At 44.1% G+C, this 22,941-nt stretch overlaps 1 protein-coding gene across 2 annotated transcripts in view; it reads right to left on the bottom strand.

Moving 5' to 3' along the window:
• The window catches only part of AHI1 (Abelson helper integration site 1), a 971,238-nt gene that overhangs the window by 712,196 nt on the left and 236,101 nt on the right, over nucleotides 1-22,941 (bottom strand). For both annotated transcript variants that reach the window (XM_085611599.1, XM_085611600.1), the window contains 2 exons: nucleotides 21,361-21,484; nucleotides 19,394-19,623 (listed from right to left, as the gene is read on the bottom strand). In XM_085611599.1, the coding sequence (XP_085467725.1) occupies nucleotides 19,394-19,623; nucleotides 21,361-21,484 (354 nt within the window). The remainder of the gene's footprint in view (nucleotides 1-19,393; nucleotides 19,624-21,360; nucleotides 21,485-22,941) is intronic.

Raw genomic sequence — 22,941 nt, 5'->3', positions numbered from 1 at the left:
AGACTGCTGTTTTAGTAAATCATTTTAAAATCACTAAACCTATTTAAATAGGTTCCTGTTGTCACCCAAGACTAATTTCCTCTTCCGAAGGGCACAACATTTTCCTTACGTAATTCATGTTGAAAGATACTTTTCTTCTTCTCTAAGGGATATTTATCTTTTGCTGTGACCTTTTAAATATATATTTTGCTTGGCAGTAAAACGTTTTTTAAGGTGAATCATTATAAAAATCAATGTTAATAAATGCATTATTTAAGGAAGAAGATAAAAGCTTTTTATTGAAGACATAAGCTATATACCAACAACTCTGGCATAGGTGATTTTGGGGCAGCAGTCCGCGAATGTATCACTTTCTATCATGATAGTAACATATTTAGATCACATCACTTGAGCTGTTCCATCAAGAAAATATGTTTTATGAAATTGATTAACATTATTTTGCCCAATCAAGGATAGAAGGTCCACCAGACTTTCTTAGCGCCTCTCATGAATTTACACACAAGACTAAAAGAAAGTCTTACCAAGGAAACCAGTAAGCAGCAAACCACTTCAATTTAATAATAATTATTTTCAACAACTCCATGAAAAGAAACAACCTATCATTTTCTAGCCCTGACACACTCCATTAGCTCACTCTGATATCACACTGGCAGGATTGACCTGAAGGAAACACCAACAGTGAAAGATACCAAATCACACCTTAATCAAAAATCAACGAATAAACATTTCGTTAAAATGTATATTTTCAAAATATATATTCATCCAAATGTTGCTTGAAAGTATATAGTCAACTTCTGGAGGAGCTGCCCAAAGGTATTACGAGGACAGGTAGATCACTAGATGGAACATGGGCCAATGGTGAAAGAGACTTAAGCCAGAGTAAGAAAAGAGTTTCATAGGCTGAAAACTAGGGAAAGAGTAGATTTTAGAAATATGGTAGAATTGATAACCACATGTACAGACGACTGACGTTTAGTAACTAAACAAACAGGCATAACATGTAAAACAATTACAATTCTGAGCTGAGAACATAATACAGGACGTTTGTGGAACAATAAGAATACAAGCAAATGAATCTGAGGTATTTTCTCTGGGTCCTGAGGCAGTCATAGGTCACTAGGCAGAAGGCATGGTGGGTACTGTCATGTTCCAGGGCCTCAGATGCTATTGCAATTCAAGTTGCAAAGTAACTGGTTGGTATATACTTAACTGTGCAGGTAGAGAACCCAAGGTTTATTTTAACTGTTACCAGTTTAAGCTAAAGGAGCAGCCACACAGACCCAAATTGGAACCTGGACATGAATATATATGTACAACAACAATGTGCAGAAGAGGTCTTCCTTTAGATGAATACAATCAATTATGTGTTAAATTCACTAAACCACAGTACAATTATTGAAAGAAACAAAGACCATGTGGCTAATTAGAAAAAAAACTTTGTAAGTGAAGTTCAATCAGAATTCATTGCAGATTACAAACAAATTCAAAATAAGTGCTCAGTGTGGAAAGAGAAGAACAAGTTACTTACCTTCGGTAACGCTTTTTCTGGTGGATACAGTATCTGCCTGTGGATTCCTCACCTTGTGAATATCCCCTGCGCCAGCATTCCACTGAATTTTTTTCCCCAGCTCTCTACGCCGATGTGGACAACGTCATAATGCATCGGCTCCGCTCGCGACTCCGTATGACATCACCGGAGCCATAAGAGAGCCACGTCGGTGTGATGACGTCAGTTCCACCCACTTTTTCCGTGCCCCCGAGGTGCACAGGTGGACCAACGACAGATTCAAAGTATACACAGTATACAATATAGAATCAAATATACATAGTACATAAACAAAAAGGAAAGCTAAATAAAACAAGCATTCCTACCAATGTACCAGAAAGCATAACAACATCTCAAGCAAGACATCTTTTAAGGTATACAAAGGTGGACAACTGGGAGGCGGGTGGGCCAGTGAGGAATCCACAGGCAGACACTGTATCCACCAGAAAAAGCGTTACCGAAGGTAAGTAACTTGTTCTTCTGATGGATACATCTGCCAGTGGATTCCTCACCTTGTGAATAGATTCCCACAGCAGTCCCCACTCCCGGAGGAGGGTGTCCACCTTCCTATACCAGAAAGTCCTGCAAGACAGAGCGCGCAAAGTGGCCCTCCCTCCTCATCTCAGAGTTCAAGTAATAATGCTTTGCGAAAGTATGGAGGGAGGCCCAAGTCGCGGCTTTACAAATATCTGCCACAGGAACACCCCTGGCCAAAGCAGATGTAGATGATTTAGCTCTAGTTGAATGAGCCCTAATACCCTCAGGAGGAACCTTACCAGCCAGGGCATAGCAGATCTTGATGGCAAGGATGATCCATCTCGATAAAGTGCGCTTGTGCACCGCTCTTCCTTTAGAACGACCAACATAACCCACGAAGAGCAGATCGTCCAGACGAAAGTCCTTCGTTCTGTCCAAGTAAAAGCTCACAGCTCTCTTCGGGTCCAGGCGATGAAATCTTTCCTCCTCTTTGGAGGGATGAGAAGGTGGATAAAAAACAGGGAGAGTAATAGACTGCCCCAACTGAAACGGAGTAACTACTTTAGGTAGGAAAGCAGCCCTGGTCCTGAGAACCATCCTTTCAGCATGTAATGTTAAAAAAGGGGGTTTAGAACTAAAAGCTTGAAGCTCACTCACCCTCCTTGCCGAGGTTATGGCTACAAGAAAGACCGTCTTAAAGGACAACAGCCTCAGAGGACAACTATGAAGAGGCTCAAACGGGGACCCCATCAGAAAAGATAAGACAAGATTAAGGTCCCACTGTGGCATTACAAAAGGAGTAGGAGGAAACTTGTTTGTAAGGCCTTTGATAAACCTTAGTACAATCGGAGATTTAAATAATGATGGTTGATCAGGAAGACATAGAAAAGCTGATAAGGCCGAAAGGTAGCCCTTGACCGTGGCCACAGCACAGCCCTGCTGAGCCAAGGAAAGAGCAAACTGAAGCACATCAGAAAGATGGGCTTTTAAAGGGTCAATGGATCTCTCTCCACACCATTTAACAAACTAGACCACCTATATGAGTAAATGGACTTGGTGGAGTGTCGCCTGGCCGATAAAATAACATCCACCACATCAGGCGGGAGAGAGAAAGAACTGAGGTTGCCCCCTTCAATCTCCAGGCATGAAGGTGTAAGCTCTGGAGGTGGGGGTGTAGAACCTGCCCCTCCGACTGCGAGAGGAGGTCTGCCCTCAGAGGGAGACTGAGTGGAGGGCACAAGGAGAGGTGGAGAAGATCTGTATACCACACCCTTCTTGGCCAATCCGTGGCGACCAAAATAACTTGGGCCCGGTCTTGGCGAATCTTCCTCAGAACCAGAGGAATCAAGGGTATGGGAGGAAACGCGTAAAGGAGTTGCGAGCCCCAACTCAACTGAAACGCGTTCCCCAATGCCCCCTGCATCGGAAACTGGAGACTGCAGAATGACGGGCTGTGCGCGTTCTCGCGGGTGGCGAACAGGTCCACCCGAGGGGTTCCCCACATCCGAAAGACGTAACGAACCACCTCCGGATGGAGCCTCCACTCGTGGTCGGCGGAGAACTGCCGACTGAGAATGTCCGCACGTACGTTCAGCACCCCGGCCAGATGATTTGCCAACAGACAAATCTGATGGTCCTGAGCCCAGGACCAAAGACGCCTCTCTGCAGAGACAATGCGACCCCACTCCTCCCTGCTTGTTGACATACCACATCGCGGTAGTGTTGTCCGTCAGGACTTGAACAGACTGACCGCGAAGGGAAGGGAGGGAGGCCTTGAGTGCCAAACGGATCGACCGCAATTCCAGAAGGTTGATGTGAAGCAACCTTTCCTCTGGAGACCAAACTTCTTTGATCTCCAGATCCCCAGATGCGCACCCCACCCTAAAGTGGATGCATCCGTTATCACTGTGGCCACCGATGGAGGTAGATGGAAGGGCTTTCCTTGGGACCGAATGCCCTCCACGCTCCACCAAGATAGATCCGCTGCAGCTTCTCTGGAGATCCTGATCGACTCCCTGAGATCTCCGTTGTGCTGATACCACTGCCTGCGGAGGCACCACTGGAGCGCCCCCATGTGCCAGCGTGCATGGTTGACCAACAGAATGCAGGAGGCGAACAGACCAAGCAGGCGAAGGACCTTCAGAACTGGAACAACCGCTCCATTGTGGAATAAAGGGACCATCTCCTGAATATCGAGAATTCTTTGAGGTGGAGGAAATGCTCGACACACAGTAGTGTCCAGTACCGCCCCTATGAACAGGTTGCGTTGAGAGGGCACCAGGTGAGATTTGGGCACATTTATCGAAAAACCCAAGTCGAATAAGAGCTGAGATGTGGGGGAAAACCGGAATCCCTGACCTCCTGAGATGGGTTGCCACCACTGCCATCACCTTCGTGAAGACTCGAGGTGCGGTAGTAAGACCAAACGGGAGGACCGCAACTGGTAATGTTGCGACCCAACCGTAAAAACTGAGATACTTCCTGGTCGACTTCAGGATTGGGACATGGAAGTACAAGTCCTGCAAGTCGACCGACGCCATCCAGTCTCCTTGCTGCAACGCTTGAAGAACCTGCACAAGGGTCAGCATCTTGAATTTCTCCTGTTTCAGGTAAAAGTTCAAGACTCTGAGGTCCAGTATCGGACGCAATCTGCCGTCCTTCTTGGGAATCAGGAAATACCGGGAGTAGCATCCCTGACCCCTTTCCTGCTCTGGAACCACCTCTATCGCACCCTTTTGAAGCAAAGCTAGCACCTCCTTCTGCAGAAGAAGTAGATGGTCCTCTGAGCAGTAACCCTGGCAAGGAGGGTAAGGGGGAGGAAACTCCCGAAAGGGAAGGGCGTACCCAGTCTCCACGAGGTTTAAAACCCAAAGGTCGGTTGTAACAGATTTCCAACCTCGCAGAAAGTGGGGCACCCGACCCCCAACAGGTCTTACATGATCCAGGATCGGGGATCTAGGGATGCTTCCCTGAAGCTTCATTGGGAGCAGAGGAGGCAGAAGATGAAGAGGGGTTGCGGCCAGAACCTCTCCGACCTCTTTGTCTCCCTCTATAGGACCTATAGAGGGGATTCTGCTGCGGCTGTTGCTGCTGCTGCTGCCGGAAGGAGCGAAATGAAGACCTCCCAAAACCTCTGAATTTCTTAAGCCCAAATCCTTTAGCAGGAGCCTGCAGACCTAAAGATTTTGCCGTCACCCTGCTCTCTTTAAATCTCTGCAAGGCGGAATCAGCCTTTTCACCAAAAAGTCTCTGTCCGTCAAAAGGCAAATCCACTAATGTGGCCTGAACGTCCGTAGAGAAGCCAGACGAACGAAGCCACGCTTGCCTCCTAGTGGCTATAGATGACCCCATTATCCTTGCCACCGAATCAGCCGTATCAAGCCCCGACTGAATCACCTGCCTTGCAGCAGCCTGAGTGTCCGTGACCACTTCCATAAAGGACGCCTTATCACCTTCTGGCAACTTAGAGGCTAAAGATTTCATAGAGTCCATAAGAGCATGAACATAGCGTCCTAGCAAGCAGGTGGCATTAGTGGACTTAAGCGCCATGCTCCCAGAAGAAAAGGTCTTTTTAGCGCCTGATCTGCCTTCTTAGACTCCCTATCCGCAGGAGTCTGAGGAAAAGCTCCTGAAGCATGCTTCGAGCATGACGCCTGTACCCCCAGACTTTCTGGAGAAGGGTGGGAAGATAGAGAACCTGGATCCCCAGGTGCCACCCTATATCTTCTCGCCACCTGCCTGGAGACTGCCGGCGAAGAGAGTGGCTTACGCCAGACGTCCATAACTGGCTCCAAAAAAGCCTCATTAAAAGGCAGCAAAGGCTCACTGGTCGAGGTAGGCAAATGTAACACCTCCGTCAGAAGGTTAGGTTTATACTCCGCAGAGGGCAACTGCAAGTCCAGCAACTCTGTGGCCTTCTTTATCACAAGATGGTAAGGAGCCAGTTCCTGCGGTGGAGAGGACCTAGAGGAAGAATGCTCCCACTCCGGAGTCGTATCAAGGCCACTAGCCTCTTGAATCCCTTCAAATTCGTCGGAAGATGTATCCACCTCACCTTCTTCCACCTCCACTCTAGAACGCTCCTCTTCCAAGACCCTCTGGGCCTCTCTCCTTGAACGGATCCGAGGAGCTGGCGTCGGCGGCGCCGTACACGGAGTCGGTGGAACCGAACGTGGAGCCAGAGGTGTCGGGGTCGGCGGCGCCGGAGTCGGAGGCGCCGGACACGGAGCCGAAGGAGTCGGCAATGGCGTCGAGGAAGGCTCCGAAGAAGGTCGATCCAATCGAAGTCAAGATGGATCCCCAGATGGCGTCGGAAACTGCCACAAAGGCGTCATCGGCAGAAAGGGCATAAACGGGGCCTGAGCATAATGATGCGGCACTCCCAGAGTGTATGCCATAGGACCCACGGGACCAGTAGGTGCGCCGGATGGGAAGGCAGCCCGTTGGAAAATCCCATACATCGCATTTAAAAAATGCGTCGAATCTGCACCCGGAGTCGGGAACTGCGGATAAGGGAATAATCCCGGATCCGGCTGAGGAGTACCTGGTACCGGAGCCGCAGTGTCCTCAACAGGCACTGCAGGATCATCCGGCTCTGGAGAAGGCTCTTTTTCCTGTTCTTGCTCGGCTTCAGAAGCCAAAGACTCCACTGGAACCGGTGACTGCGCCGGTGACTGCGCCGGTGACTGCGCCGGGGACTGCACCGGGGACTGCGCCGGGGACCGCCCCGGGGACCGCGCCGGAGTCCGATTCGGCAAAGGAGATCCCTCTGGAGACTTAGATGGAGAAGGAGACACATCCGTACTTCGACGTCGAGGCGAAGTCGATCTCGACTCCTTGCTCTTCGAAAACCGGCGCCGAGAGGAATGCTTCCTCTTCTTATGATGTTTCTTCGACTTCGAAGAATGCGAAGTCAACGACTCCGGTCTCGATCTCTCCTTCTTCCTACCTCTCTTCTCCTTCTTAGCCTTGGCCATGAAGAGCTTCACCTCCCTTTCTTTCAAGGCCTTGGGATTCATCCTTCTGCAGCTGGAACAATCTTCCACGTCGTGGTCAGAAGAAAGGCACCACAAACAATCTTCATGGGGGTCTGTCATTGACATGTGGCCCCCACATTCCCTACAAGGTTTAAAACCCGACTTCCTAGTCGAAGACATGACAATTTTCTCCAACAGTAACACACTACACGACTACAAAGTAGCAGGAGAGTGCTGGAAAACCGTTGCGCGTCGACGGCGCGGAAAAAAGGGAACTGACGTCATCACGCCGACGTGGCTCTCTTATGGCTCCGGTGATGTCATACGGAGTCATGAGCGGAGCCGATGCATTATGACGTCGTCCACGTCGGCGTAGAGAGCTGGGGAAAAAAGTTCTGTGGAATGATGGCGCAGGGGATACTCACAAGGTGAGGAATCCACTGGCAGATGTATCCATCAGAACATAGAATGCTAGTCGCAAAAAAAAAAAAGAAGATACAAAGCCCAGTATATGATCAGAAAGAAGAAAATAGTGACAGACTTTCCAAATGAAATTGCAGCGTATGCAATTATCTGTAGAGCTATTAGTGTGCAAAAATCTATATTCAGTTCATCATTGTTGCCGTATACATCAATGATGTCTTTGAGTGAAACTTTAAACCAGTTCAGGTTAAATGATAGCATGATGCTAAAAGGGGAATAAACTGGCAGATAATAACTGTATCCAAATTATTATGCATAATGTGCACAAGCGATGACTGAATAACTGTGTGGATCAGGACATAAGGAAGTGAAGAGTGCCACTCACTGGCGTAGTGTTCATACAAAATAAGAATACCAGTATCAGGGAAAAAGTGAAATAACATTTGGATTTATTAACATAAACCGGAGCGCACTAATCAAAGACATACTGAATGTGCAATCTGAGGTTTTACTTAAAAAATAGTTTTTACTTAGGGTTATAAAGTCAGTTAATGTAATGATCACGAAAGATAGCAAAAGTTTCCTAACGCCTCTGAGGACCAAGGTGTGACTCCAAACAATTCTATCGAACTTATACAGTGAGGTGCTATAGTCCAAGGCAAATGTTATCCTCAGTGACGGAGACTGCAAATCATCAACAACGTTCAGAAATCCTCTGCATTCATTATTTTAATATGGATTTCGTTTCTCAATCGAGCAAGGTGCCAGACAGAACGTTACATACCATCCAATGTGCTATAAATATGACTTAGTTTTCCAGAGGCCCTAGAAAGAATGTGTGCTAGTTTTAGGAGTTCTCGAGCAGAAGTTGCTGGGATCTTGCACAACAAACCAAAAGCTCACCCAGTGAATGGGGAACTAGGTTTCTCAACCCATGAAAGGCAGCATACTCTTTGATATGGGGAAACTGGTCCAAAGTCAATGGCCATTTTGTTCAGTTAATAAGACACATGAGATCTAATGAACAGGGGGAATGATTAACAGTTTAAAGTACCTAATAACGAGGGTGCTGTCATAATCATGAGTAAGAAGGATCATGTAAATAAGTCCATGACAACTGCAGGGCTCAAATACATATTTACAATTAAAGAACGACCCACATTAAAATATAGGGAAATTATTGAAAAAGCTTTCAAAGACAGAAGAAGCGTGTTTCACATTGGGAACCTTCAATCTAGAAGTTTATGAAAGCCCCAAAACTCGATTGCTTCCCTAACATCTGTATGATCTTTTCAGGCAGGGTCACTTGCTCTGTCAGTTCTCTTCAGGATCCAGCCCTTATAACATAGGATAACACTATCGCTAACATTGATGTAATTTTGGAGCCACTAATTAGGACATTAGAAACTTTAGCACAGGCTACAGGAAGAAATATCGACTAATGCAAATATGTGATTCTACTGGGGTGTCCTTCAAAAGGAATAACCCCCTGCTTGACATAAAGTTAAAACTATCTCCGGCCTCCTCCTGGCAGGTAGACAGGTAATATTAGCATATTGGGGCAGGAAACCAACTCAGACGGTCAATCTTTGGTTGCCGAAATTTTGAAATCTTTTAGCCCATGAAAAACTGGCAAGCAGCACTCAAGACAAAGAAAGCATGTTTTACAAACATTGTGGTGCAGATGTGTTGTACTTTAATCAGGATTACGTTATAATCTACTGTCTGATGACATTGCGAGTTATAGGGGTCCTAGACAAGCACAACTGCCTGCTATGAGAATTACACTGTGAAGGGAAAGCAATTAGTGATTAACAGTGATGGGAAATGAGCAAATGAATAGAGAGGATGAGTGGGAGGGATGACCAAGTTGGGATTTCTGGCAGGGGTGGGTTATAAATTCCCTTGTTGGAGACAGGGTGTTTGATATGTGGTTATGCCAACCATATGTTGAAATCTTTTAGCCCATGAAAAACTGGCAAGCAGCACTCAAGACAAAGAAAGCATGTTTTACAAACATTGTGGTGCAGATGTGTTGTACTTTAATCAGGATTACGTTATAATCTACTGTCTGATGACATTGCGAGTTATAGGGGTCCTAGACAAGCACAACTGCCTGCTATGAGAATTACACTGTGAAGGGAAAGCAATTAGTGATTAACAGTGATGGGAAATGAGTAAATGAATAGAGAGGATCAGTGGGAGGGATGACCAAGTTGGGATTTCTGGCAGGGGTGGGTTATAAATTCCCTTGTTGGAGACAGGGTGTTTGATATGTGGTTATACCAACCATATGTTGTTCATTTTATTGCATGAAGAAATTCAAAAAGGAATTATTAAAACTTAAGAAACTAGAACGTTTATTTGTAGAAAGCTGGTGACTTTTTAAAACAACTGATGTAGGTACCAACTGAAGGAGATTTTTTTTAAATTATTATTTAGAATGGGTGTGGTGAGTTTTTACACTTGAATCCAGCAAGGATGCATTGAGGCAGTGGAAAAAATGTGCTTGAAGATGAGAATGGAGAAGCAAAGAAAAATGTTCTCTTACAACTATAACATATATGTTTGATAACTAAATGATTTCCAATTTATTACACAAAATATAGATAGGTAGGTGAAGGGAACTCTCCCGGGCTCCAATGAATATAGCAACATTCAATAAATGTATTTGTAAAGAGGTACATATTGAGCTTTGAAATTAAACCTGTAAAACAAACACATCTTTGATATAGAAATGCAATAATGACATTGCGTACAGAGCAAAGCTGTGAAAAATAACTTATTATATAAAAATATTGAAAATCTGAGCATAATCAATCAACATGTTAGCGTCACAAGGCAACAAATGGCAACATTGCTCAGTTTAAACTTTCAACGGTGTTATACTGCTACTAGCGGCAACGCGGCGGCTCTCCATGCCACTGGAATCAAGCTATCCTGGCTGAAGAGGGGTGAAACCCCGAAACCGGTCCTAGGATGCTTGTTTCCAGTCCAGGGAGGACCTGGCTTGGCAGTTCGGGCTGGACTGTTCTCATGAGGCACAGGGTCAAGACTGATTTGCATTTGGTTGGGTTCAAACTGAAACGGCATGGTGAGCAAAAAAACTATGGATTTAGGCCCAGATCTCTGTACTGGGGTGAATGTATGACATCTTTCTGCATTCTGTCCATCAACTGTTGTTTTTGCATAAGGAGAAATAGTTGTATTGATAGAAGACAAAGATAAGGAACAAAGCACTGCATTAAAAGCCATGTATTGTATAATGAACATTTTCAGTCTAATCATAAATGTTCCAATAAAAGTGGAAACAGGTACGTGTGAAAGGTCTTCAGACTGAGAGGTTTTATTATGATGTCATTGTTTGGGATAAATGGAGAACCTTTTGCCAATGATAAATCTAGCAAACTGTGGAGTATTTTCAAGCTTTGGAGATGTGTTTGTGAGAATATTAAAAAACAGACTTGGGAGTGAAAAATGTTGTGGTAGGAAAGAGAGAGAGCATTGAAGGACAATTCATCTAATAGAAAAGGATGGTTACAGGAGAAATACTCAACAAATAAAAATAGGTTAGACAATTCATTTCAGAACAATTGAAGACTCAACAACAACAGGGAAACATAGGTTTGCCATGTACCGATAAATAATGCAAAAACTAAGAACAGAACTAAAGGCCAACATCTTAGGGTGAAGTACAGAACCACCGGGGATTTTGTTAAGGAATGGAATAGGTAATAGACAACAGAGAGATCAACCATATCAAACAATATCAATAAGTTAAGGAGAAAGTAACTGACAGCTGAAACTAAATCAAAGGGTCTGTTAGAGAGAAAATTCTGCAGAATTGGCACAGCCAACACCAAAATGGTGGTGGGGGAGAGAAAGCATAACCTCAAGTTAGATGTAGACGACAAGATCATGAGGCTAAGAGAGAGAAAGAAATAGGGCGGAAGTGAGACATTAGCAACAGAAGAGCCAAATGTATGGAGTTTTGTTTAGAATAAATCCAAAAGTAACATATTTAAATCAATTTGGGAAAGTACTAGGGGAAAGAGCTAGGTTAACATGAGAGACAAGGGAAGCAAGTGTAAGTAGTTGAAATCAGTGAAGACAGGATAGATTAGGGGGGAGCAGTGGAATTAGTGTCATAAAAAGAACTCCAAATTAGATAGTTGAGCCATCCAAATTATGTATCTTCAGGATACAAGTCGTCAGCAGGAACAAGGCTGGATGGAGATGCAAAATCTGGCGATTGTTCCTTGTCCGAAGATGACAAAGCATCATTGAAACAATCAGACTTCTTCTAATTAGGAGCCCACGGCCCTTCTCGATGCCAACCCACTGACTGTAAAATGGTGGACCTTTGGCTGCTCCCTTCCTTGTCCTGATGAAGACCCCTTTCTAAGGGTTAATTTGCCTTTCCAAACATCCTGGGTTCAAAACGTCGACATTTCTAACTATACCAACCTATACTGGGATCATTGTCCACATTTAGATAACATGGAAACTATACACTGTATCTTATATGTGTAGATTACTAATATGTGAAGCAGCTTCAGACAGGCTTTAATCTAACTGGCTGTAAATATTGTATATATTGACACATTAATTCCTTACCTTTACTTATCTATTCACAAGCACCCCACACCTAAGCACTTTCTTTCCACTCACCGTCGAGCAACTCCATTATACAAAATATTGTGCAAATTATTTACTCAGTGTTGAAATTCAATACAAAATGGGAATTTATTCTGTTTGAGTGTATGTTATTTACTTTTTCTCTTGGGTACAACTGAATGTCTAACTTGAAGAATTTCCATAGGACCAATTTTTTCCTGTTGACAAAGAGCATGCACTTCAAGATCTGAGGAATCAATAACAGCACCAGAGCGTGGTACTTCATCAACTGTTAAAATGATTGACGTCCAGTCCGCACTAGTGGCAAGTAGATTTGTCCCTATTTGGACAGTTGCTTGATCATTTGCTTATCCCGATAGTGCAAAATAGTGTAAGAGATGCCACATCAGATGGTGAAGGGCCAACTAGTTTATGCTTCCTGCAATAGACAAAGTTATCTTGTTTATTTCTGTACATAGGATACGCATACTCAAACCTCTAATCTCTTGATGTACAGTATCCTTTGAACAAGGAGCAGCTTCCTCTGCAATCCAATGGACAAGTGCAGAAAATGTAAGTGTGACCTACAGCCTTCAAGGGAGGAGCCTGTCATAAACTGTAGTTGCTGCCAGTGAAAGATTTGATAACTTCATGTGTGGGCCACCAAAGTAGTACCACCTCAGCCCATGCTCATGTGGTCTGACTCCAATGGACATGCAGTTTTTGGCTGGAGCACATACAAAGGCAACAGTGTGGAATAAGAGGAATGCAGGGCCATTTGGACTCCTGATGGGCCTTGCATGTACATATGGGGCACTGATGTCTATATGAAAAATATTGGAGTATTTACAGTCTTGTTTCTCCACGGAAGTGAAACCCTAGGAAGGGGGTGGGTGAACTATCTTGGTACAAGGCAAGATTTGGGAGTTTTGAGAGACCAACTCAAGTCTTGTAGAAATCGCTGCTGTTGCTTAGTGTTGGGTCTCTTATGAAGAAGGCCACAGCTGCCAGTTGGGGGTAAAACTGAATCACTAAAAAGCATAGCTGTACTTACAGCATACATTTTAGTTAGATCCATGGTGCAGACCGATGGGCAAAATCCTGAACTGGGAATGGTGACAACCCTAGGAAGTGCATATATAGGGGGTGGCTGGAGTGAACAGGAATGTGGACCTAGGCTTTTTGGCGCACAATAAAAGTCAGGAACCTGTTGTGTGCAGGGCAGTATGTACCACAGCATGACTATTTTGAAGCCTTGTAGACAGAAGAGATTATAACCAACAACGATCCAAAAAAAGGCTGCCACCCCCTGACTTTTTCACAATGACATGCCTGATGGTAAATTTGTCCTTCATTTTATCTACAGCCCCTAGACAGGGTCATAGTAGCCATAACAACTCTATAATTCCTCATCACAGATGCCTTTAACAATGCATTTGTCCTGATGATGACAGACAGAATAGACACAAAAGGGGCAAATGAAAATGTTTACAAGCGGACAAACCAACAACTGGATCACAGACATTGATCAAAAACTTCAAGCCCAAACAGAGTGGGTCATTTTTATCACTTCTCCTTTTCTTGTTTGTGTGCTTAAATTATATGAGTAATGTGAAACCAAAGGCAGTATACACCGAGAAAATGAGAAAGTCATTTTTTGCACTTAGCACCTTCACATTCCATATGATGCACTGCGTTATTTCTGAAAATAAACATTATGCTTCACAAAATATGGTTATCTGGACTGCCCCTAAGCAGCAATAACTTTACAAAATGCATTGTATTGTTAAGAGAACCTTTGAATACTTCGGAAGAATATATTACAGGATTTTAGCTAAAATGAACCCAGGTGTACCACAGTTTTTGTTACAGTTTTGTAGATGCAGGTGTGACTTCCAATCAGGCTACAGGAAGTACATAGGAAACACTCTCCCCCCAATGTGAAGGAAAACAATTCATTAACTGGTAAATGGACAATTGAGGAATGAAAAACAAAAACTATGAAGTTCTCTGGAGCCCCGTAAGGCGGAATGGTCAAAGAAGGGGGCTCCGAGGTGGTTTCATATACTCTCTGAGGTACTGTTTCCAAATTATATTTCAGAAAATGTCCTCCTAATCCCCTGCACCCAAATTTATCCCACTGCCAACAGAGACAGATTGCACAACAGAACAACAGAAATTTGGTACGATCAATATAAAAGCTTAAAGCTCTTTCGGGTCCAGCTGATAAAATCTCACCTCCTCTTTCGAAGGGTGAGGCGGAGCACAGAAAGTAAGGAATGTGATGGCTGACACAATGTGAAAAGGTGTCACGACTTTTGGCCTGAAGGCCACTCTGGTCCTCAGCACCATTTTCTCTGGAACAAAGATGGTGTAGAGCAGATGCAGCAAGATAGCCTGTAGCTCAGTCATGCGACGAGCTGAAGTGTTCACAACAAGGTAGATAGTCTTTAGTGTTAGAAGACGCAGCAAGCAGATGTGCATCGGCTCAAATGGCCTACTGTGGTATCGCAAACAGTTTGGGAGGGAACATGGGTGCTAAACCTTTAATAAACACACATCACAACAGGTGATTTGAACAAGGATGGTTGGTCCATTAAACAAAGAAAAGCCAAAAGGGCCTATAAATACCCCTTTATAGGGCTCACAGAAAAACAAATAACAAAATATCCAACAGCTTGACTTGTAGCGAGTCTGTCCTGCAGACTTCACACCAGGTCACAAATGTGTCCCAGTGCTTGGTATAAACAGGCTTCGAGGGAGGGCATCTGGCAGCCAACATGACATCCACAACTTTGGCTGTCAAGTCAAATGCTGTCAACTACCACCGCTCAATATCCACTTGTGGATTGCTCAGGTTCGGGTGGAGAACCCTGCAATGCTGCTGTGACAAAAGATCTTCCCGAAGTAATAACCTGATCGGAGGGCAATGCACATTCGCAGAATTTCCCGGGTACCACACTCTCCTGGCCCAATCCGGGGCCATAAGGATGATTTGGGTCAGGTTGCTCCTGATCTTTTTCAGAACTCTGGACAGGAGAGGCAGAAAGGCATACAGGAGTATCCTGTCTCATCCCAGTCGAAATGCATCTCCTAGGGGCGACCTTCAGGGGAACCCCAATACACAAATGTTTGAACAGTGCGTGTCCTTAGCGATGGCAAACAAATCTAGCCATTGGTGTAAGATGCTATGTGCACCTCAACATTAATGATCCACCATGTACTGCCAGCAGAGCTCATCTGCCCAAGCATTTCAAGATCCTGCAAGGTGGTTCACAATCAGGGAGATGCCCTGATGTTCCAACCACCTCCATAGACACAGAGTCTCCAGGCACAGGACCCCACTCCACCCTGCGTGTTGAAGAACAACATAGTTGTGATTTTGTCCTTGAGAACCTCCACCAGCGTACCCTTAATGGGCAGTTGGAAGGACTCCAAAGCTGGGCGAACGGCCCTCAACCCCATCCTCTGATCACCACCTCTCACAGAAGACTTCTTCTAATCCAGCAGTGATGCATTTGTCACCACCATCAGTTCTGGATGGAAAATGGAGAGGGGTCTGTCACTGGTCTCATTGTGGTCAAGCACTGCAGATCTTGTACAGTCTCCTCTGAAACATGGATGATGTCCAACAGGTTTCCTTGGTTCTGGGCACACTAAGACTTCAAATCCCATTTCAGAGTCTGCATATGCCACCTGGTGAAGGGGACAAGCAGGATGCATAAGGCCAACAGCTCAAGAAGCCTAAGAGCTGCTCTCAACCACTCAACAATAAGCTCACAGCCTGAATGCCCAGGACTCCTTTGCAACAGAGAAAGGCCTTTAACTGCACAGTATCCAAGGCAGCCCCAATAAAAGGAAGCCTCTGTGAAGGAGTAAGGTGTGTCTTTGTGTTGTTGATCAAGATCGCCCATGATGTCAGGAGGTCTGCCGTCGTCTGGAGGCAGTCTACAATTCACTGTGGCGCATCTGCCTTCAACAGCTAGTCTTCGAGGTAGAGGAAAACTGGTATCTCCAACCTTCAATTATAGGCAGCAAACACAGCCATCACTTTTGTGAAACCTGGATGGCACTGGTAAGACCGAAGGGTAGCATGGCAAACTGAAAATGCTCTCCGACAACCTTGAACTGCAGGTAGTGTCTGCAGACTGGAGGACAGGCAAATGAAAGTATGTGTCCTGTAGATCCAAGTCTACCATCCAGTTGAGCATTTTGAATTTGTCCTTCCTCAGGAAGGCACATTTCTAAAATCTTTTTACAGTACAAAGAAATAGCAGAAGTAACACGCATCCCTATTTCAGCGGACTGCACCTGCTCAAAGCACCTTTGGACAGCCGAGCTTGTACCTCTTGCAGTAAGACCGAGAGGTGCTCCTCTAAAAGCCAATTTGATGTGGCAGAAAGCTGTGGTGGGTCGGAGAGAAACGGATTTGCAGAGCCCTGCTGGACAATCTGGAGGACCCATTTGTTTGATTTAATGGATACCAACACTGGGAAAAAATGTCAGACTCTGCATCCCACAAGGTAGTTATGTGCCACTAAGGCCACACTAAAGCAGCTTGGGGGCGGACGCTGCACTGGAGGGTGATTGGGAAGATCAATGCACCCCAAGTGACTTGCAAATTGCCTCGCTGATCCCCGTTCCTCTGCCACACAAGGACTTGGGTGAGTGTAGAATCTACTGGGAGGTGTGGCGTTGCCTATACACCCAACTACTGGAGTAGCCTTGGAAGGACCAAAAGAAATAAGGAAATTGTCTGGCAGGGTCAACAAACCCACAGAAAGTGCTGTGACCTGGCTTTCCTTGCAGTGTTCCAGGGCAGAATTCACTTTTTCGCTAAATAGGCAGGATCCATCAAAAGGCATATCCATATAGGATGCCTGCACATCTCCAAAAAAGAAACCTATGGATCAGATTCATGCATGGAGGATAAGCACACTCTAGTGCCGAGTGATTGCACTAAGGAATCGGTAGTATCAAGACAAACCCAAAGCAGATATTTGGTTGCTCCCATGTTTTGAGCTAAGGAATGTCTAAACTCTTTCGGGCTGCCAGAAAGATCTTGTTGGCCATGTCCCAGAGGGTGTGTTTGTAGCAGCCTAGTAGGTAAACTGCGTTGACCAACCTCAGGATTCACCTGGCCAAAGTGAACACTTGTTTTCCAAACACCTCAGTCCTTTTTGACTCCCTAACAGTGTGCGGTTGTTGGGAAGGAATTAGGATTTACCTTGCTGGGGGAAGCTTAGACTACCAAACTCTCAGGAATATGATGCTGTGTAGAAAAATCATGGTCGCTGAATGCTGATCAATGGCATTAAGGTACCTGTCTGTTCACAATTGTGCAAGAGCAAGGCTTAGACCAGGTACCGATAAGAGTGTTAGTTAGGACTTTGTATGGGAGTAAGGGCCTACAGGAAACAGGTCTAGGCTGCAGAACTTCTGTGTGTTTAGCTTAACTTCAACAGAACAAAGTCTTTGGCCAACCTCAGCAGCATGTGTAACAGCTATGGCAAACGGAGAACTCTCGCCCACTGGCGTCCCGAGGGGGCGGAACTTTTATCATGGGAAGTATAAAGCCTACTGACCTCCTGTAAATCCAAGCATAAACTCTCATCATCATAAGGGGGAGGGGGATTCGGCGGGTAAATCATCCCCATAATCACCACCATCATCATCTTCGAAAAGTGTATAGTCTGAATCAGGCTGTATGGAGACAGGGTACACCTGTGTGGAGTCAAAGCGAGACCTCGGTCAGGGTCAAGATAAATTCCGCTCGGGTTCGAACACCAGAGTCGGCAACAAATACCCATCTGGCACTGGCATTATCAGGGCTGGTGTCGATGAAAGAGGAATCAGCACAGGTCTTGGAGCCGAAATGGAAGTTGGTACCAAAGTCTGTGGACAAGCAGAGGTGGATTCCAGAGGTTCAGAAGGTATTGAGGATGGATTTGCTGGCAGTAGCTCAACTGGAGGCCATTGCAGATCCAGTAGCGGCCGGCATTGCTCATGGGTGCGGGAACGAGTGGTCGCGGGGGGGGGGGGGCTTAACCACAAGGTTGTCGTGGGGGGATCGAGGGAAATGAAGAACAAAAATGAAACTTACCTTTCAGCCGCACCGAGTCCCGCGTCTTCTTGGCTCCTGCTCTCCTGCCTCATAAGCCGGCAGACAGGCTCCCTCCCCTAAGCCGATCACAACGCTGCAAGCAGCGTTGTGATTCGTCGGAACGCCTGCATGGAGAAGGACAGAGTGTGCATGACTGATTTGGGCGGCCCTGGAGGGCCGACCAAACAGTCTTTGAGCACTCAGGACTTGACAAACCACTCTTCCCATGCTCAAAGAGCAGAGCAGAGCAGCCCCGCCCATCCACCCGCCCGCAATGTGCAAAGGAAACATAATATGGTAATAACTTTTAGTTATTACCATTTTATGTTTTGGCTTTCTCGAGAAAGTATTGGGGTGACGCTCCTCTGCCCTAGCGGAGGAGCCGCCCCTGTGCAGATCCGAGTGGCAGGAAGGTGCGCCAGGTGGAGCCCGCAAACTGCCGGTCGGCCTCCCTAAAGACCGCCTGGGGAACTGGTAGACTGCTGGTAGGCCTCTCTAAAGGCCTTCAACTCCTGTGACAACAGCAATGGCACAGGGTACTCGAGGCAACTTGAGGTCGGCTTCTCAATTAGACAGAGTGGCACCCTAATGCCCTCGTAACTTCTCTTTAGATAGTGGTGGGATGAGTTTGAGTCCTGTTTCACCTTGCGTTTCCTCTTTGAGTTGGACTTTGGCGTACTGGATGACTTTGATCACAAAGAAGCCCAGTTGTGGTATCAGCCTTGAGAGCGGAATAGGCCTATGCCCTCAACTTCGAGAACGAGAAGGACCTATACAAGGCCTGAGACTTCTTTCAATGGTCTTGGATGTACAGCTTCACTTCACAGACCTGGATCGCCTATGGGTGCAAGAGGGCATATTCATCGCATGACTTGCAGTTGTGCCTCAAGCCCAAACACCTTCGGTGGGTCCATCACCAACATTCGTTTCCAACAATCACAAAATGGTTAAAACACCACAGTTTTAGGTGTGGACCAAGCATGGTATATAATTTTAGGTGGGACAGTGTTCCCTTGCACAATGGAATTCAATTTGAAAACAATTGCCCAGCTGACAAAAAATTCATATTAATTTGAAATTGTACATCACCATAAATATCATACAGTCTTAATGGTGAAAATTCCTATCATTCACATCAAATCTGGGCGGGTGCTGAAAATATGCAAAAACAGTCTGCTATCAATAAATATGAACATCTATGGAAATCATCTGAGTGTGCAAAGCTTGTTCAGTAAAACTCAGTGAAAATACCTTTGTCATCAAAGCAAAGTGTGTTAATAAAACTTTTGTGGCCATCCAATTCCTGCAGCAGTTGTCCATGGATTTCTTTTGCCATCACATTCCATATGCGGACCACGGAGTCGTAACATCCTGTCACGACCAAATATTCAGCCACAGGGTGATACTTGGCAGTGTAAACAAAAGCAGGATGAGGGAAAACTTTCAAAGCAGATGTGGAGTGGGCCTCGATTTTCCACATTCTACAACAAAATACAGATAATGTCATTTAGGCGGCATAAATTTGGTTACAAGTCAAACAACATTGAATGTGCATCCCTATCTAGCAAGCTTACAAAACAACATCAATAACATTCATTATGAGAACTCAATAAAATAAAACACAGTGACATGTTAAATTCGAACAGTAAAGCAAAGGTAGGGGGTAGGGGCCGGAAAAGAGGCAGGGGAAGAGGAGTAAGAGTGAAAGGGATGGAGAGAAAAGACAAACAGGGAGAGTGTCAGATCAGTACCCTTCCTTCACCCAATCATTATATAATTATGTGCTCAATAGTCTTCCTTCTCTACCACACTTAGTTCGTATAGGCCCTCATTATGAGTATCGTGGAAATTGGTGCAAGGATATATGGTCTTGGGGGGGTAAGGCATTATCTATGGAACAGCCGGTACTGAACAGCAAATTCTAGCAATTTCCAAATGTCTTCCCCAGAATGGGAAATAAGTGAGCTGACCAAGCAACACTGGAGCTTTTGTGGACAGATTTCCCAGATTTTGTTAATTTTTTTTCCTACATTCAACTGGCAGAAAAAGGCAACACGTCTGGTGGGGGTGGCATAGCTTTCTCCTCCCATGCTGTTGCTTTGGTCGGGTGGCGGCAGGGTTGTGCTGCTATCCACAGCCCACGGCGCAAGCAGCATCAAAGTGAGGTCTGGTGTCTATGGTCCAATCCAAAATTATCAGGTGCAGAGACAGACAAATGTTTACTTTGCTTAACCTTTTCTATTATTTTAAGTCTATCTCTAGTACATGCCTTCTCTCCAACACTAATGTATTATTTTTTCACAATTTCCAATGTACTATGCTTTCTTGTTTTTCCTTCACTGTGTGGAATTCTGGAAAAAGTGCTACAAAAATATAATAGATGCACCACTTTATAACTACAGTAACATAATATTTTAAACAGAGATATTCTTTTACATATGTTATATTACATTGAAGATAGTGGACCATAATGTGGAAATTTCTGATTCCTGCCTTTTAATGTTAAGTCCCTTTAATTAAATTATTATACCAAAGTACTCAACCTACATTATAACAACTGCAATTTGATAGTGACAGGGTTTTGGGCAGCAGAGATTAAAAAATAGGGTCTTTATATGCATTTTAAACCCAGTATTTTTATTTGCTTTGAGTTCATCCTTTGGAAAAAAATATTTCTCAGATTTTTAGAATATCTACGTAATGTAAATTTACAAACAACTGATGTATTTGAATGTGAGTAATTCCATTTCTCTGTGGTTAATACGAAAACCAGCCTAGATCTGTCTACATGGACCTAATTAAAAAAACATATGAATAGTAAAGACCAGTCAAAAGAACATGGGACCTCTTTAGGTAAATTACCAAACTCTTTTCAGGTGCTAATGGTGTTCGTACATTGATTCATGTCTCACAATACTGTCAGCCAACAGAAGTGCTATGTCAATATTAAAACACTCAAGCCAGATTAACCGTACATATCAATGGTTTGAGTTATTTTTGTTGGATTTGTGATTACTTCCGATATAACAGGGAATGCTTACTTTCTAAAATATACCCATGTGAATATTTATATGGTTTGAAGGAAGTTACTCTGACACATGTCCATGTTCTCAATTCACCCATAAACTGGCAAACATTCCAGTAAGTGCCTCCCTCAGAGCAACATAAAAATAGCAAAAAACGATCTTAAATGCTCAATATTTTCTATCATCACTGACCTGGCCGTTCCATCTGAAGAGGCAGTAAGAAGATTCTGATTATCTGTCGACCAACAAATATCGTAAACAATATTGAGGTGACCATGAAGCTCTTGCAAATACTGCCCAGAGGGAATCTCATACACTGAGTGGAAATAAAAGGCACTGTTAGAAATCAGGAGACGTAACTAATTACAAAGAACAGCCAACAAATTATACAAAGCAGTTGCTACTAGTAATATTTCTTACACATTTTTACTGTAATGTGTTATCTATCGGAATAAATACTATAATGAAACAATTTTATTTCAAGTTAACATGCTCTGCAAAATTATGCAAACCAGGTATGCAGTCTGCATAAAATAAATCAATTAATGATTTTAACACATTTAATTAGAAAAACGTAATTATGTTTAAAAAACTAAAGGTAGACTTGAATTTTGGGTCCTATGATGTCTCAAAAATATAACTATTAAAGACATGTTTGTATGGAACTTTCTTCAAATTGTATGAAACAGGTACAGTGGAGTCATAAGAAGGAACCACTATAAAAGAACAACAAATAAACTATACAAAGTAATTTACTACCAATAATGTAGCTTCAAAATTCTGTTACTGTAAAGCGTTATATCCATCAGTTTGCCAATTACACAATGCAGCACTTTGTCTTCATTACCAGTTTGCAAAACTATGTATACACTGCATAGGGTCTGTACAAAGTATATTAATCATGGATTATAACATTGTTTTTAATGAGAACTGCAATAATTATGTGACAAAAATAAATGTAGACTCAATTTCTAGATTCTTATTTAGGATCTCAAAAAATATACCCACTAGACAATATTTTTTAAATAGCATTTTCCAGAGTGTACGAAACAGGTTCAGTGTGGTCTGCCGTTATGATGTTGATTTCACACTTTCATACTGAAAGGGGGCAGAGGTACCAAACCTTCCAATTCGTAGGTTTTTTTTACACTAAACAAAGTATGTTGTCATATTTTTGGTTGTCCTGTATAGGGCTAGAACACAAGAACATAAACAATTCATTGTCACTGTACATCATAGGCACAGCATACATAGTGTCATCTTAAACATCGTAATTTTCATTCAACTACACAGTACAGCGAGAACAATGAGACAGAAATAAGTTAAATAAAGGAAGATATTTTTGAAGCATTTATAATTCACAGATATTCAACAATATCATGGGGCTTACACAGAGTTCAACTCCACCATGGCTGGTCCCAAGCCCAGCTGTGAAAGGAGGAGGATTATGTTTGGGGCTATCTACCCCACCATGTAAAACAATCCTAGCTAAAGAAATGCCAACCAAAAGACATCCCAGCCTGGGGAGACAGGAATCTCCTTCAGGGAGAGTTATGATAACTTTTGGTAAAAGCCAGTGTTCGCTGGAAGCAACAAAGCTGATCCACCTGCTTTCGATCAGAGATTATACCATTGGGACATGGAAAGTGAGGGCCATGTACTAGACAGGCAAGAAAGCCCAAACTGCAGCGGAGGTTAAAAAATACAACCATGCCCTGCTTGGCATCAGTGAGACCAGATGGACACTTTCCGGACAGAAAAGACTGGCTACAA

Source organism: Triturus cristatus, chromosome 6, assembly GCF_964204655.1.
Source record: "Triturus cristatus chromosome 6, aTriCri1.1, whole genome shotgun sequence".
NCBI lineage: Eukaryota > Metazoa > Chordata > Amphibia > Caudata > Salamandridae > Triturus > Triturus cristatus.
Note: the sequence above shows the minus strand (reverse complement) of the source record. Positions and strands in the feature narration are given on the sequence as shown.